A 15,594-nucleotide genomic window follows, 5' to 3' on the forward strand; every position below is an offset into this window, starting at 1 on the left:
TGGCTTGCTTTCTGTGGCAGTTGGCTGGCCACAGTAGGAATGACTGGCCCTTTCTTTGTAGGCATCACTTAGAGATTACCTAGCACAACCATAACAGAGGCTCAGGGAAGTTCAGTCGATAAGCATTTATTAAATGCCTACTATGTGCCAGGCACCATGCTAAGTGCTAAGAAAGGCAAAAGACAGTCCCTGCCCTTAAGGAGTTCACCGTCAGATATCAGAACCCAGTTTTGAGCCCACTTCCTTTATTCTAAATTGAGTACTCTTCCTACTCTGTAACTCATATGGAACAAGAGTTCTCCATTCAATGGTGTCCCTAAGGAGGACACTATTCCCTGTGCTAAGAGCAAATTTTCATTAACATAGCAGCCTTTGGTGATATTTCCACAGCTTCCAGGACGACGTCTGACAGGTTGGACTGTGCAAGGAAAAGTGGATGCATACCTCTGGCTGGGGTCTGTCAAGTACTCCAATACTATTTTGGACAACTTGCCTATTGGATATGAAGCTGAGACATTAACCAAAGCCAGTGGTACCAGTTACCCCCCCGCCAGCCTGACTTACCAAGGTAAGACAGTCACTGGGTGAAAAGACCATACAACCTGTTGAATGGCCTTCTGAGGTCCATCTAACTATGCAAGCATTAGCTCACAGTGATCTGTACATGCTTGATGGGGGCATTTATCTTTACTTTCTTAATATCATCGTTTACATCCTCCACATCCAAGTCCCCCTCCTCAACAATGGTATACCTGAAAAGAACTTGCTAGAATAATTTTTTAAACCCACACTGAATAAAAATTCCTACTTATACGTTAATAGGAGGAAAATCAATTTGAATTTCTTTCCTAGGACAGCACACAGCTTGAGTTTCCATTTTAAGGAAAGGATGATTTGTAATGAAAAGTGAATGCATGCCTGATCAGAACACACTAAATGTAAAATGAAGCAAATTTCCTAATAATACAGCTCTCAGGCTGTGGGTTATATATAGAAATAGCTTACATTTCTCTGTAATGATTTGACTAAAATTGGCAACCTCAGAGGCCCTGTCCAGTTCCCAGATTGGCTTCTAGGACAAACCCCAACTGACCAGAGAGCTGAAATACTTCACATAAGCCTTTTCTTAGTTGTGGGTTATTTCCAGAGACTGACGACATATATGAATCAAGCCTTTCTCCTAACGTTCTGAATGACGCTCCAGGTGCCATCACAATGCAAGCTTGCCAGCCACTGACTGCTGGTTTGTCTTCTGTCCCACTGAAGGTTATGTTGCCTTTCATAAAGTAAGCTGCTGAGGAGGCTTTAGGGCTAGTGAAAGAAAAAGAAAATTAGATTTCCTGTGTTACTTAGTGTCCCTGTTCTTGCTTTGGTTTGCTTTGATTTCAGTGGAAAACAGAAGTAGTTTATCATTTAGGCCCTAAATGGGGTCTTGATCCATGGTTTAAGAAGTGCAAAGGAGTCATGAGTGGGAAAAGTTTAAGAAGCCCTGATTTAGGGAAGGCAGCTAACAGTGGAGCCATTTACTAACAATTGATCATCATTCTTAGTCTTCCTCTCCTCCCCTCTCCTCCCCTCTCTTCTCCTCTCCTCCCCTCTCTTCTCCTCTCCTCCCCTTTCCTCCCCTCTTCTCTCTTCCCCTGTCCTCCCTTCCCTTCCCCTCCCCTTCCCTCACTTGTCCTCTCCTCTCCTCTCCTCTCCTCTCCTCTCCTCTCCTCTCCTCTCCTCTCCTCTCCTCTCCTCTCCCCTCCTCTCCCCTCCTCTCCTCTCCTCTCCCCTCCCTCCCCTCCCTCCCCTCCCTCTCCTCTCCTCCTCTCCTCTCCTCTCCTCTCCTCTCCTCTCCTCTCCTTCCTCTCCTCTCCTCTCCTCTCCTCTCCTCTCCTCTCCTCTCCTCTCCTCTCCTCTCCCCTCCTCTATTCTCTCCTTCCCCCTCCTCTTTCCATATGATGACCTGGTAGAGTTCTTATTCTGCCACTTACTGTGTGACCCTGGGCAAATCACTTCATTTTCCCATGTCTCATCCTTCTCATCTGTAAAATGAGTATAATATCTATGTCACAGAGTTGTTGTGAGGAAAATGTCTTGTTAAATGTTTGTTTTTTTGGTCTAGGGGCAATGGAGTTAAGTGACTTGCCCAGAGTAAGTGTTATGTGTCTGAGGCCGGATTTGAACTCACGTCTTCCTGACTCCAGGGCTAGAGCTCTATCTGCTGCACCACCTAGCTGCCCCCCTTGTTAAATATTTGAAGCATTATGGGGGCTTGATTAGGGAGTGGAGTTGTGATTTCATTGGTATGGATTGGAAAACTCCCTCTACTCATGCAGGTTGGCAACCTCTCTTCAGTTTACACCCTTAGAAAGTTGCTTAGAGTCCTGAGAAATTCCATGATTTGCTGAGGGTCACACAGAGTGCCTGAGGTGAGACTTCCTCACATTTCTCAATTCCAGTTCTCCATTCCATAGGCCACACTGATTCACAGTTTCCAAAGCACTTTCCTCACAATAGCCAAGTGATATGTACAGTCTACATATCATTATTCCCATTTTATTGAGGGGGGTGGGGCTGAGGCACAGAGTGGGAATATGACTTTTCCACAGTCACTCAGTCTTCAAATGGCAGAGCAATGAATCAACTTTCTGACTTGAGGTCCAGTACTTTAATCACTTAAGTTCCTGCAATCAAAGCCTATAGTTTTGGGATTTAATTCTACTGCTTACAGCAAGGCAGCCTTGACTTTTCTTTTTCAGATAAACCAAGTATAATGGTAGAAAAATGTCTTGGATCTACCTAAGATGATGATAACAATAAAAATAATAGGTAACACTTTAAGATTTTCAAAATGCTATACAACTATTATCTCATTTTGTCCTCACAACAATCATAAGAGGTGGGGGCTATTATTATCTCCATTTTATGAATGAGGAAACTAAAGCTGAGAGATGTTAAGGGACTTTTCCAGGGCAAACCAATACATTCAGGGTCTTTGGAAATATTGAAGTGTTCTTTCAACAAAATGTTGTTGTTTTTGTTAAGTGCTTACCATGTACAATATTGAATAAGTAATCAACTAGTGCTTGTTAAATACGTACTGTGTGCCAGTTAGAAAGCTATTGCAGTGGGGGAGAGTTGATGAGATCCTACACTAGGGTATTGGTTATCTGGGTGAAGAGAATTAGACCTGCAGAAGGGGTTGTGAAGGTAGAAATGACAAGATTTGTCAACTGATTGGTCATGTGAAATGAAGAATGAGATGTTGAAGATGACATCAAAGTTTTGGACCTGAGTGACTAGAATGATAGCACCCTAATAGAAATAAACAAGAATAAAAGAGGGGGTGGGTTTGAGGAAAAGATAATGATTTCTGTTTTGGGACATGTTGACTTTTAAATTCCTAATGACATCCAGTTCAAAATATGTAATAGTTTGTGATATAGGCCTAGAGCTTAGGGCTAGATGTTTAGATCTGAGATTCAGATTCATTTAGGTGATAATTGAATCCATCAGTTTATAGGATGTTTAAGGGAGACTAGCACCTCTGGCATGAGGGTTTGCTGAGTCCTTTGAAGGGCTGCTCATTCATCTTTGGTGCCTACCTGGCACTCAACTCTCACATGTGGCCCCAAGAAACTTTAACATATGCAGTGGCCACAGACTACTAAATCATCTCGGCAGACAAGCTAAAACCAGGTTGAGGATAACCGCCAGCCTCAAATCCATTGGTGAGTTAGGGGAGTGTCTACCCTAAGCATACGAAGACTTCCTCCAACAGAATGGGCAGATAAGAATAAATTATTCCAAAGTCCATGAAGGCAGCTGAAGCAGGTGCCGTGGAGCGCTTAGAGCTTGGTCAGACATCAAAGATGTCAAGGTCATCCACGGCACCTCGGGCCATTGCCAGTCATCTTGACCTTTGTCTTGCTACTGGAATTCAGTGATTCTGGAAGAGAGAATGAGGCTGACAACTTACTGCAACTCTGCCACTTAAATCCAAATCACCAATTATCACCACTCTTCAAAAACGAAGGACAAATGACAACAATACTTGAATCTATCAGAATTGTTAAGGTCATCAAGTGAGAGTGTAGAGGGAAAAAAAAAGTGGGTCCAAGAGATAAATGTGATCACTGCCATTAAGTAGTTTCTAATCTACTAATGGTAATAATACATGTGCAAAAATTATCTTCCATCTCCTTATGACTTTTTGCAGTACTTTGAATACTGATAAGACTGAATGGAGTAGGTATTGATGTGGAGGTTAGGTTCTTATGGACTTCACACCTATCTCAGTGTAGTACATGGGACCCATGGCCTGCCCTAATGAAAAACTACCTTGCTTCTGTTAAAATCCTTTGTGAACATAGAACCAACCCCTACCCAAAGATCAGTGAAGCCATGTGAGGGACTTAGTCAAGAAGTATTTGTTGAGTATGTGCCAGACACTGCCAAAGAAAGACAATAGACAGTCTCTGGTCTTAAGGATCTCACAGAGTAATGGCGGAGACATTTGATGGTTTCATATATTCTCTGTCATTTGCTGTCTCTTTCGCCCAACACTGGCATATAACTGATGACTTTTCCTGATTTGCTCACAGCCCAGCACATCTTCCAGCTAAGAGCACACATGTACCAGGCCAGGGGACTCATAGCTGCTGATAGCACTGGACTCTCCGATCCCTTTGCCAAAGTCACCTTTCTTTCACACTGCCAGACCACAAAGGTAAGTAGGAAGGACCTGGCCTCTTTTCCCACAGGGAAAATAGTTACATGGCTGAATAATAATAATAGTAATAATTGGTATTTATATAGTACTTTAAGGTTTGCAAAGCATTTTACATATATGATCATTTGATCTTAGCAACAACATAGGAAGGTAAGTACCTTACAATACTATGTAACTGCTAGTTGTTTAATATTGTTATTATTATTATTTCCATTCATCCAGTAAGTACTTACTAAGCACTTATTACTACCCTGTACAAATCTGAGCTACGTGCTATGGGGTACGCAAAAATGGATAAAAATACTGTCATATGCACAGTCAAACACAGTTATTGTAACAGTTTGTTTCGCCTAACAGTTTTTCTTTGTTACAATAAAAGAGCTCTATTGGGGCGGAATATTGGTATCAAGAAAATATTTTTAAAAGAGGGAAAAAATAAGTTAAGTAGGAGGCCACAGTCTCTGCCACCATACTTTACGACCCTGTAGTTCTCTCTTTAGCCTGGCACACTGGGAAGTGCTCTGGATTTGGGGTCAGAGGACCTGGGTTCATATCCTGGCACTGCCACTTACCACCTAGGTGACCTTGGGCATCTGATTCTTGGGTCCTCATTTGTAGAATGGTGTTACCTAGAGTCCCTTCTCATTCCTGATTCTTATGATCCCGTAATGTGTTTAGCATGCATGTAGCATGAAAGTCTCTTTCATCAGTGCAAATCATTTTTTTCTGTGGGATACTTACTCAATTAGCTCTTCATGATGCAAGAAGAGGATGAATTATTTTTCTCAGCTGCTACAGCTAAGAATTTGCATCTTTCTGAGGCCTTTCCCCCTTGTATTAGTGTTATGGGGCAACAGAAAGACTAACATTTTCCTTCCAAGGTTTGGGAATGGCCAGTGCAACTGACTCCATCTACCTGATGATTTAGAAAGGGCAGCTTTTGGCAGTGATGTAAATTATCTTCAGATTTCCTAAAAAGCATCAATATGCCACTGGGGTGTGTGTGTGTGTGTGTGTGTGCGTGTGTGTGTGTGTGCATGTGCACGTGCGCACATGCACACTATGGAAAATGGTAAAAAAAAACTCAACTGATCAACTGTTTAAGCATCTACCATGTGCCAGGTACTATAAATATGAAAGCAAAAATTAAAGAGTCCCTTTCCCTCAAAGATCTTATATTCTATCCAGGGAAACAGTCAAATTCAGTTAAGAAGCCCTTAAATCTAAAAAAAAAAATTATTTCCAGCTCCAAATTCTTTCCCTGACTCCACCCCCATCCCCCACTCATTAAGAAGGCAAGAAGTACAATACTTATTGTATCTATGAAATCATGCAAAACACATTTCCACATTAGCCGTGGTGAGAAAATTAAGTGAAAAAAATGTTTCAATCAGCTCTCAGAGTTCATCAGTTCTCTCTGTGGCTGTGGATGTGTTTTTCATCATAAATCCTTTGGAATTTTTGTGGATCATGACTTTGACTCCATTTAAGGAAGGTTGGCCTAAAAATTAAAGCCGTCTGAAGATAGAATGGGCTATATCAGGGGTTAGAGGCTTCCTTGTCATTAGAGGCACACAAGCAGAAGATGAATTGATCAGTAAGTCAATCAATAAGCATTTTATTCATCACCTACAATGTGTTCGGTGCTGAGGATACAAAGGTAAAAATTCACCAGTCTTTATGTTCAAAGAGCTCACATTTTATTGAGTAGCCTTTTATTAGGAGAGATAATTTACCCATCAGGTTGAGCTTAAACCAGACAACTTCTAATATTATATGATTCTGGAAAATTTCCATGATGCCAAGTCATTAGTCAGAATTTGTAGAGGTGGTAGATTAGCCTTTTTGCCTGGAAGGAGACCATACAGCCACTATGTACATAGTGGGCTGTCTGAATCCCCATTTACACAAAGCCAAAATGTACATGTCACCTATAGGGTACCAGACAGATGCTTGGTTCCTCTTCTTGGCAATCCAAAGCCATCTCAGGTTCAAAAGAACCCTAGACAGGCCAGACTTCCTGAAGGGTGATATAAGATTCATTGGTTCATTGGATTTTGAACTGGATGAGGGCCTTAGGGCTTCATCTGGTTCGACCTCCTCGTTTTATAGTTGAAGAAACTGAGGTCCAAAGAGTTTAAGTGACTTGAGCTCATACAGTCCAGAGTTGGGATTTGAACTTAGGTCCTCAGACATTAAACCCAGTGCTCTTCCTATCGCTCAAGTCTTTGCATCCTCTTAGCAATATTCCATAGCAGTTTCCAGCATGTCCCAGACCAAACAAGAGACCTTAATCTATTCCCAAACATAACGGAAAACCAGGGTCATCGGTGGAATCAACTAACCGTTTGAACTAGATAGCTCCTTGGGGCCTGATGGATATTGGGGAGTTTTGCTATTTTTTGAAAATAAAAGAAGCACAAGAATTCTATATAGGGAGCTTGTCACATGAATAACCCTGTCTGATTTATCTCAATATCCCCATCCCAGGGCCTTATTCGTAATACACATCCAACAAATATTGGTGCAAATTGAATTGAATGGGGCCTCATAGCCCGAAGTGCCCCAGAAGCTGATGTAATAATTTCAGGGACTGAAAGCACTGCAGAGAATATAAATTACATTAGAACAGTGTCTGTCTAGTGACCAGGGAAAGGGAACTTTACTTAAAAGCATGACATTCTTGATGGTGTGAATCACTTGATGTTGAAGTTTGGGGGAGGGGTACTCTCAGCAAGTAATCTTGCATTTCTGATAATATCTGAAAGAAAATTATTGAAGTTAGCTGCACTGATTCCAATATCTGTCAAGAGAAATTCAGAATCTCGAAAAATTAGGCTAAACCTCATTGTGTAAAGCATAAAACAGACTGAAACCAGAGATGTGGTAAGTATAATATTTTTATGACTCGCATAAAGAAAAAGTATAAAAATGCCACCTCATGACCGTAGTATTAGTGATTCATGACCCCAGCTGGAGAAATCTTTGGTCTGAAAGCTTTAAATTGGGGGTGCTTCTGGTTGGGTCTCTGGAGGCTCGGAAGTTTGGATAGTCAAGGTCTGAGAGGCTGGACTTTCAGGTAGCATTGAGGGCCCAGGGCAGAGGGAGTTTTGAATATAGACACAATGATCCCCAAATTTAGCTGCAGCGGCTCTGAGTTTGTCTTTTGGAGCTCTCCACTGGGATCACAAGCAGGGGGACTGTATAATGAAAACTGATGGGAAAGTGATTTTGGCTTTTCATGCCAGCAGGCTTCTCTCCTCCCCCCTCAGGTGAGGCATGGCATGCTAATGAGACCTCCTCTGTTTCAATTGGAATAATTTGTCTACTACTCAAAGAATCTTAGTTGTTAGAGCTTGGCAATGGCATATTGCCTTGTCCCAGCTAGGTGGTCCAGTGGGTAGAGTGCTGGACGTGGAGCCGAGAAGACCCAAGTTCAAATCCAGCCTCAGGCACTTGCTAGCTGTGTGACCTTGAACAAGTCACTAACTGCTGTTTGCCTCAGTCTCCTCAACTACAGTTAAGCACCCGCCTCCTAGGGTTGTCGTGAGGGTCAAATGAGATGATATTTGCAAAGTGCTCAGCATGGTGTCTGGCACACAGTGGGTGCTTAATGCTTGTTTCTTTCCTTCTTCTCTTCCTTTCTCCCTCCTTCTTTCATTCCTTCCATCTGGGGAGAAACAGCAAGCAAAAGAAGGTATGACAATAGTTCTTCTGAAAGAGATTTGTCAGGGCAGCTAGGTGATGCAGTGGATAGAGCACTGGCCCTGAAGTCAGGAGGACCTGAGTTCAAATCTGGCCTCAGACCAAACACTTGACACTTACTAGCTGTGTGACCCTGGGCAAGTCACTTAACCCCAATTGCCTAAAAAAAAAATTAAAAAAGAGATTTATGGCTTTGTAAAGCTAATTGCAACCTCAATATTAGCCAACTTTATATGGGATAGCAGCCAAAAAGATAAAAAACAAAACAAAACTAGGTGGCATTAAGAGGAACATAGTTTCCAGGAATAAGGTGATAGTTGCACTCTACTCTGATCTGGTCAGACTACATCTGGTATATTGTTTTCCAAGTTTACCCTACTCCTCACTTCTAGCCCTACCTCTAGCTCCCATAGTGCCTGAAATTCTTAATCACTCTTTTGGCTTACAATATCAAGGTAAATACCTTGGGACGGTATCTCTTGGGAAGACCATGATAGAAAGTAGGAGAGGATGGGCAAACAATCAGCATGAAGAAGCCAGGAGCCTGGAGAGAAAGGGTACCCAAAAGTGGGAAAGGGGCCCTGCTGAGGGATTTTAGGGCAAGCCCTATCACTAACTCTGTCATCAACCACTATTCAAGGTCACTTTGATATTTAACTTATCAGAGACAGCATGCTCTGATCTGGGAGTCAAGAGGCCTGGCTCCATTTTTCAATCCAAGAAATTATACTATGACTCTTTAAAAAAAGTCCTTGGTTCTAATTTACCAGTCTACCGATGGTTCAGACACACCTCCTCCCGAGGGCAGTGTGGAGAATCTGACTCCATATTAAAAAAATAACCTGTTAACCAATTTGAAAATGGAATGGACCACCTCAGTAAGTAATTAGTTCTCCATCATGAAAAGTGTCCAAGAAGAAGCAGGATGAATATCTCCAGTGATGGAGAACTCACTACTTCCCAAAGCAAGACATTCCACTTTGGGACAGTGTTAATTTTTAGGAAGATGCAATTTACTTTTCTGAAACTCCCACCCTGTGCTCCTGGTCCTGCCTTCTAGGGCCAAACAGAACAAATGTAACCCCTCTTCCTCGTGACAGCCAGTGAAGTACTTGAAGAAAACCTATGCATTCTTTATATACATATTATGTGTGTGTGTGTGTGTGTGTGTGTGTGTATACACACACACACACACACACACACACACATTCTCTTTTCTCCAATTACATGTTAAAACAATTATTTAACATTTTTTAAAAGTTTTGAGTTCCAAATTCTATCCCTCTGTTCCTCCCTACTCTCTTCCCTCCCTAAGGTGGTAAGTAATCAGATATAGGTTATACATGTGCAGTTATGTAAAACGTTTCCATATTAGTCATTTTGTATAAGAAGACTCGAATTAAAAAAAAAAGAATGAAAGAGAGTGAAAATAACATGCTTCAGTCTGTATTCAAACAATATCAGTTCTTTCTCTGGAGGCAGATAGTATGATTCAATTGGGATTGTCTTGTATCATTGTATTGCTGAGAATAGTTAAGTCTTTCACAGTTCTTTTTCTTTTCTTTTCTTTTTTTTTTGGCTAGGCAATGGGGTTAAGTGACTTGCCCAGGGTCACACAGCTAGTAAGTGTTATGTGTCTGAGGCTGGATTTGAACTCAGGTCCTCCCGAATTCAGGGCCAGTACTCTATCCACTGCACCACCTAGCTGCCCCTCTTTCACAGTTCTTCATCGTACATATTGCTGTTACTGAGTACAATGTTCTCCGGGTTCTGTTTACTTCACTTTGCATCAGTTCATATAAGTCTTTCCAAAAGCCTATGCATTCTTAAAAATTATATCCATCCAACAACCTGTAAGACAGAACTGCTTGTCTATGGCATGGTAGATGGGACTCCTGCAGTAGGTGACCTGCAGCCATGTGTCCCTGTAATTCCAATTCCCACTTTGCCGATGAGTATACTGAGGCTCCAGGTTCCACAGAAATGGGACTTGAAATTGCTCAAGATCCCAGAGAATTGAGACTTGGACTTCAGTCTCATGACTCCAAGCCCACATGTTTGGTATGAGGGGATGGGGTGATGCTCTGGAGTTGTGGATATTGTTGTTGTTGGAACTGGAGCCTAATCAGTTCTGTTCCCTTTGCCCTCCAGGTGATTTCACAGACCCTGTCCCCCACCTGGAACCAGATGTTGCTGTTCAACAACATTGTGCTTTATGGGGACCAGAAGGAAGTGGCTGAATCCCCGCCTCTGGTCGTGGTGGAGCTCTATGACAGCGATGCTGTGGTAAGGGCCCACCCTTCCTTCAGAGCTGGTGGGCCAGGGTTGGGGGAGGCAGCACAGATTCATGATTTTAGAACTGGAAGAGACCTCAGAGGCTATCTGGTGTAACCTTTTCATTTTAGGGGGAAAAAAACAAGATAAGCAATAATAATGATAACAACAATGATAATAAAAATAATGATGATGTTAACAAAAGCTAACATTTATATAGTGCTTTCTATGTGCCAGGCACATAGCTAAGTGCGTTATTATTATCTCATCTGATCCTCATAACCACCCTAGGAGGTAGGTGCTATTATTATTGCCATTTTATGGATGGAAAAACTGAGGCCTAGAGAGTTAAATGACTTTTCCAAGGCAACACACAGCTAGTGAATGTGTGAAGCAGGATTTGAACTCAGGTCTTCCCAACTGAAGATCCTACACGCTTTCAACTCCACCAAGCTGTGATAATAGTACCAAGATAGTTTATGGACACATTAACACCACTAGTTAAGCAATCTTTGTATTTTATTCTAACTGTCCAACAGCTCAGAGCTACTATAGGTATCCTTCTGCTTTCAGCAAGCCCATTATATGAAAATCCAAATTTATAAAACCTAATTAGGAAGGGGAAAGGTACTTAGTGCAGTGGATTAGAGTGCTGGACTAGGAGTCAGGATGCCTTGAGTTCTAAGCCTATCCCACACATGTATTAGCTGTATGACTCTGGGCAAGTCACTTACCCTCTCTCAGCCTCAATTTCCTCATCTATAAAAATGGGGATAATAATATCACCTACTTTTCAGGGTTGTTTTGGAGGATTCAATGAGATAAAGTGCTTTGCAATCTTTAAGGCTTTCTCTGTGTGTGTGTGTGTGTGTGTGTGTGTGTGTGTGTGTGTGTGTGCGTGTATATTATATATATATATATATCTACACACATACACATGCATACAAATATGTAAATACACACATGCATACACATACATACATGTATATACATACATGCACCCATGCATATGCTAGCCATTATTATAATTGTTGCTGTTACCCTTTTACAAGAATGTTTTTTGACTTACAAAATAACTCACCTGAACATTAATTAATCTAAAGGCAATGAACTTCCCTGGTATATCTGTCTTTACTCCAAGGACTTTTTCACCTAGGTTCTCTTTACCGACATAAATTGCAAATATTTCCTGTTCCTAACAGTCAGCCTTCTCTGGTTACAGGGGGAAATATCTTTTGCTGATGAGTCTCTCAGACCATAGCCTGGCTGGTTCTCAGATTGTAGGCTCTCAAGCAGACTCCCTGCCTGCCTTGCATTTAAAGCCTTCCCGACTTAGTTGGACTTTGTGTTCCACTGGCATCTTTCCATTAAATACAGTTCCCTCTAATCCATAAAAAGGCATCAGAGGAGGACTTTAATGGACACAGTTATTATTTGTCCCATTCAGGTGACACAATGGCTTGAGCACTGGAGTTGGAGTCAGGAAGCCCTGAATTCAAATCTTACCTCAGATACTTACAAGCTGGATCAAGTCACTTAAATCATTCAACCTTAATTGCTTCATCTATAAAGTGGGGATCGTAATAGCATTTACTGGATCATATTTGGAGAATAAAATTAAGGGATGAGAGAGGATTATACTAGGAGAAAGAGAAAAAGAGAGGTAGAAAGGGGTAAATTATCTCACAAAAAAAACAGATAAGAAAAGGCTCTTACAGTGAAGGGGAAATGGGGGTAGGTGAGAGGGAATGAGTGAATCTTATTGTCATAGGGTTTGGCTTAAGGAGGGAATAACATACACACTCAATTGGGTATGGAAATCTGTCTTACCCTACAGGAAAATAGTGGGACAAGAGAGGGAAGGGGACAAGAGAGCAGGGAGATGATAGAGAGGAGGGCATATTGGGAAAGGGGGTAATCAGAAGCAAATACTTCTGAGAAGGGACAGGGTCAAAAAAAAGATTAGAATAAATGGGGGGGGCAGGATAGAATTAAGGGAATAGAGTTAGTTTTTCACAACATGTCTACTATGGAAGTGTTTTGCATAACTGCACATATATGACATATATTGGGTTTCTTGGCTTTTCAATGAGAGTTGGTGGGGAGGGAGGAAGGGAGAAAATTTGGAACCAAAGTTTTAAAAACACATGTTTAAAAAAATGTTTTCACATGCAACTGGGAAATAAAAAATACAGGAAATGGGGTACAGAAATCTATCCTGCCCTACAGGAAAATAGAAGGGGAAGAGGATAAGAGAAGGGGGGAGAGATAGAGAGAGGACAGACTTGGGGAAGGGGTATTCAGAATGCATGCCATCTTGGGGTGGGGGGAAGGGTAAGATGGGTGAAAATTTGGAACTCAAAATCTTGTGGAAGTAAATGTTGAAAACTAAAAATGAATAAATTTGTATTCAAAAAAATAGCACTTGCTTCACAGGGATTTTTGTGAGGATCAAATGAGATTATGTATGTAAAGCACTTTGCAAACCTTAAAGAACTATATAGATGGTAGCTATTATTACTTTCATCTTGGTTATTAATCAATAATGGAGATGTTAATAAGGTCTCATTTATATAGCTCTATATAGATCTGCTGCAGGTTACAAGATATTCTCCATATGTCATGTTTTTGATCCTCACTGTCATCACTTGAGTTGGGTTGCGTGACTGTTGTCCCCATTTTTATGAATGAGGAAATTAAAAATCACAGGAGAGATTGCTTGTGCAAGGTCACATGGCTAGTAAGACTGAGACTGGATAATAACAGACTGGAGGGCAAGTCTGTTGGCTCAAAGTCCAAAGTTCTTCTCATCATGCCACGTACGATTCAATTGACAAAAATCCAGTTGATAACATCTAGATTGGTCAAAGGAAGGAAGAATACACAAATACTCACAGTTGAGTACAGAAATACATTTCACTCAATAGAGAAATGGGGTAGCCAGATGGCAGAGTGGATAGAGTACCAGGGCTGGAGTCAAGAAGACCTGAGGTCAAATCCAGCCTCAGACACTTGCCAGTTGTGTAATCTTGGACAAGTCATTGTTTTCCTTCATTTTCTCATCTGCAAAATGAGCTGGAGATGGAAATGGCAAAGTGCCATAATATCTTTGCCAAGAAAACCCCAAATGGCATCATATTTTTATTGGGAATATAGGTTTTAACTTAGTATGCATCTTTGATATACTTTAAGTTGCTACTGAAATGACTAAATAATAATAGGGAAATAGGAAGGAAAAGGAGAAAAAAGAAAGGAGAATTAGAAGGAAGGTAGATCGAAGGAGGGATTAGCCTTAAGGAAAACAAACACTCTAACGATGTACTAAAGTATTTATAGTGGATCTTTCGAAGGTGGTAAAGAAAAGGAATCTAAGGAGATATGGCTCATCATTAATGCACCCATTGGGCAAAGTGAGGCACGAGCACTTTGCGTAGATTTACAAACTCTCAGAGTTTGACAGGAGCTCATAAATAACAGAGTGAGACCTGAAGAACAATCCTCTCTACACTCTCCATCCCTTTTGCAGTAGCAAGAGCCCTGAGGGAGGAATCAGAGAACCTGGATTCAAATCCCAGCTTGGCTACTTATCCCACCTTCGACCAGTCACACCAACCTCTTTAGGGCTCACAGTCCTCCTAAAATAAAGGGCTTGAATAAGATGATTTCTGCATTCCCTTCCAGCTCCAAAATCCTATGAGCCTATCATTGTTTACAAAAATCTATCCTTCTCCTGAAGACTTCAATCAAAGGGGAACCTCTGGTTGTTGTTGTTGCTGTGGCAGGGAGGTAGCTCAATGGATAGAGCTTTGGGCCTGGAGTCAAGAAGACCTGAGTTCAAATCTGGCCTCAGACACTTACTAGCTGTGTGACCCTGGGCAAGTCTTCTAGCCCTGTTTGCCTCAGTTTCCTCATCTGTAAAGTGAGCTAGAGAAGGAAGGGCAAACCCCTACAGTATTTGCCAAGAAAAGCCCAAATGCAGTCATAACTGAGTAACAACAACAATAACAATAACAACAACAGCCACAAGGGGGGCCTACTACCTCCTGAATTGCCTAGGTATTCTCTAATCATAGGAGTCAAAAAATGACAAGATCAAACATTTAGAGCTAGAAGAGACCATAATGGTCACTTGCAAATGGCCTGATTATTTTTGTAATTAATTTATTTTGATTTATCAACAATCACTTCCATATGCTTTTGAGTTTAAAATTTTTCTCACCCTCCCTCCCCACCATCCTCAAATGGCCTGATTTTACAGATAAAAGGCCCAGAGAGGTTAAGTAATTTGCCTAAGGTCACATGGGAAGCAAGTAAGCAGGTTTCTTGACTCCAAATCCAGCATTCTTTTCACTGCGTCAAAGGTCACTTTTCATTTTTTAAATTGCTGGTTGAAATTATTATAGCTTTTAAAAGAAAACCAAGCTATACGTAACAGAGATCTGCAATTTCATGCATACTTTTTCTATTGTACTATGTATGTACAAATGCCCATTTTATTGAGTAGAGTGACATGATCAGGTGTTTATTAAGTTCCAAATAAAAGCATTTTTAAAACAAAAAAAATTATAACTGAAAGGTTTTTCTCTAATAGGATATTCCCCTATTATGTCTACAATTTGTATTTGACCTTCCTCTGCACAGATTGATTTCTTCTGAACTTTCATTTCACTAAAGGCACTAAAACAACAAACGAATATGCTGTGAATATGCAGCAAAGGTTTTAAATGTTCTTGGATCACGAAAGAGGCCTCATCATTAATCTCACCTTTACAGTCTGATCTATTTTCCCTAGCCAAGCCCATAAACAGCACATCAATCTCTTATCTCCAGTCCTGTAAAACAGATTTTTTCTGTTCTCAGTATGAAACCAAATACTCCCTCCTGAAAGGTGTTTG

General features: G+C 41.1%; 1 protein-coding gene across 1 annotated transcript in view; it reads left to right on the top strand.

The window, feature by feature from the left end:
* Nucleotides 1-15,594, top strand: part of FER1L6 (fer-1 like family member 6) — a 198,648-nt gene that overhangs the window by 84,082 nt on the left and 98,972 nt on the right. Inside the window, 3 exon segments of the mRNA XM_078151798.1 lie at nucleotides 391-568; nucleotides 4,593-4,717; nucleotides 10,577-10,711. Of these exon segments, the coding sequence (XP_078007924.1) occupies nucleotides 391-568; nucleotides 4,593-4,717; nucleotides 10,577-10,711 (438 nt within the window).

The sequence above is a fragment of the Phascolarctos cinereus genome, unplaced genomic scaffold (assembly GCF_003287225.1).
Source record: "Phascolarctos cinereus isolate Bilbo 61053 unplaced genomic scaffold, phaCin_HiC Scaffold_4;HRSCAF=312, whole genome shotgun sequence".
NCBI lineage: Eukaryota > Metazoa > Chordata > Mammalia > Diprotodontia > Phascolarctidae > Phascolarctos > Phascolarctos cinereus.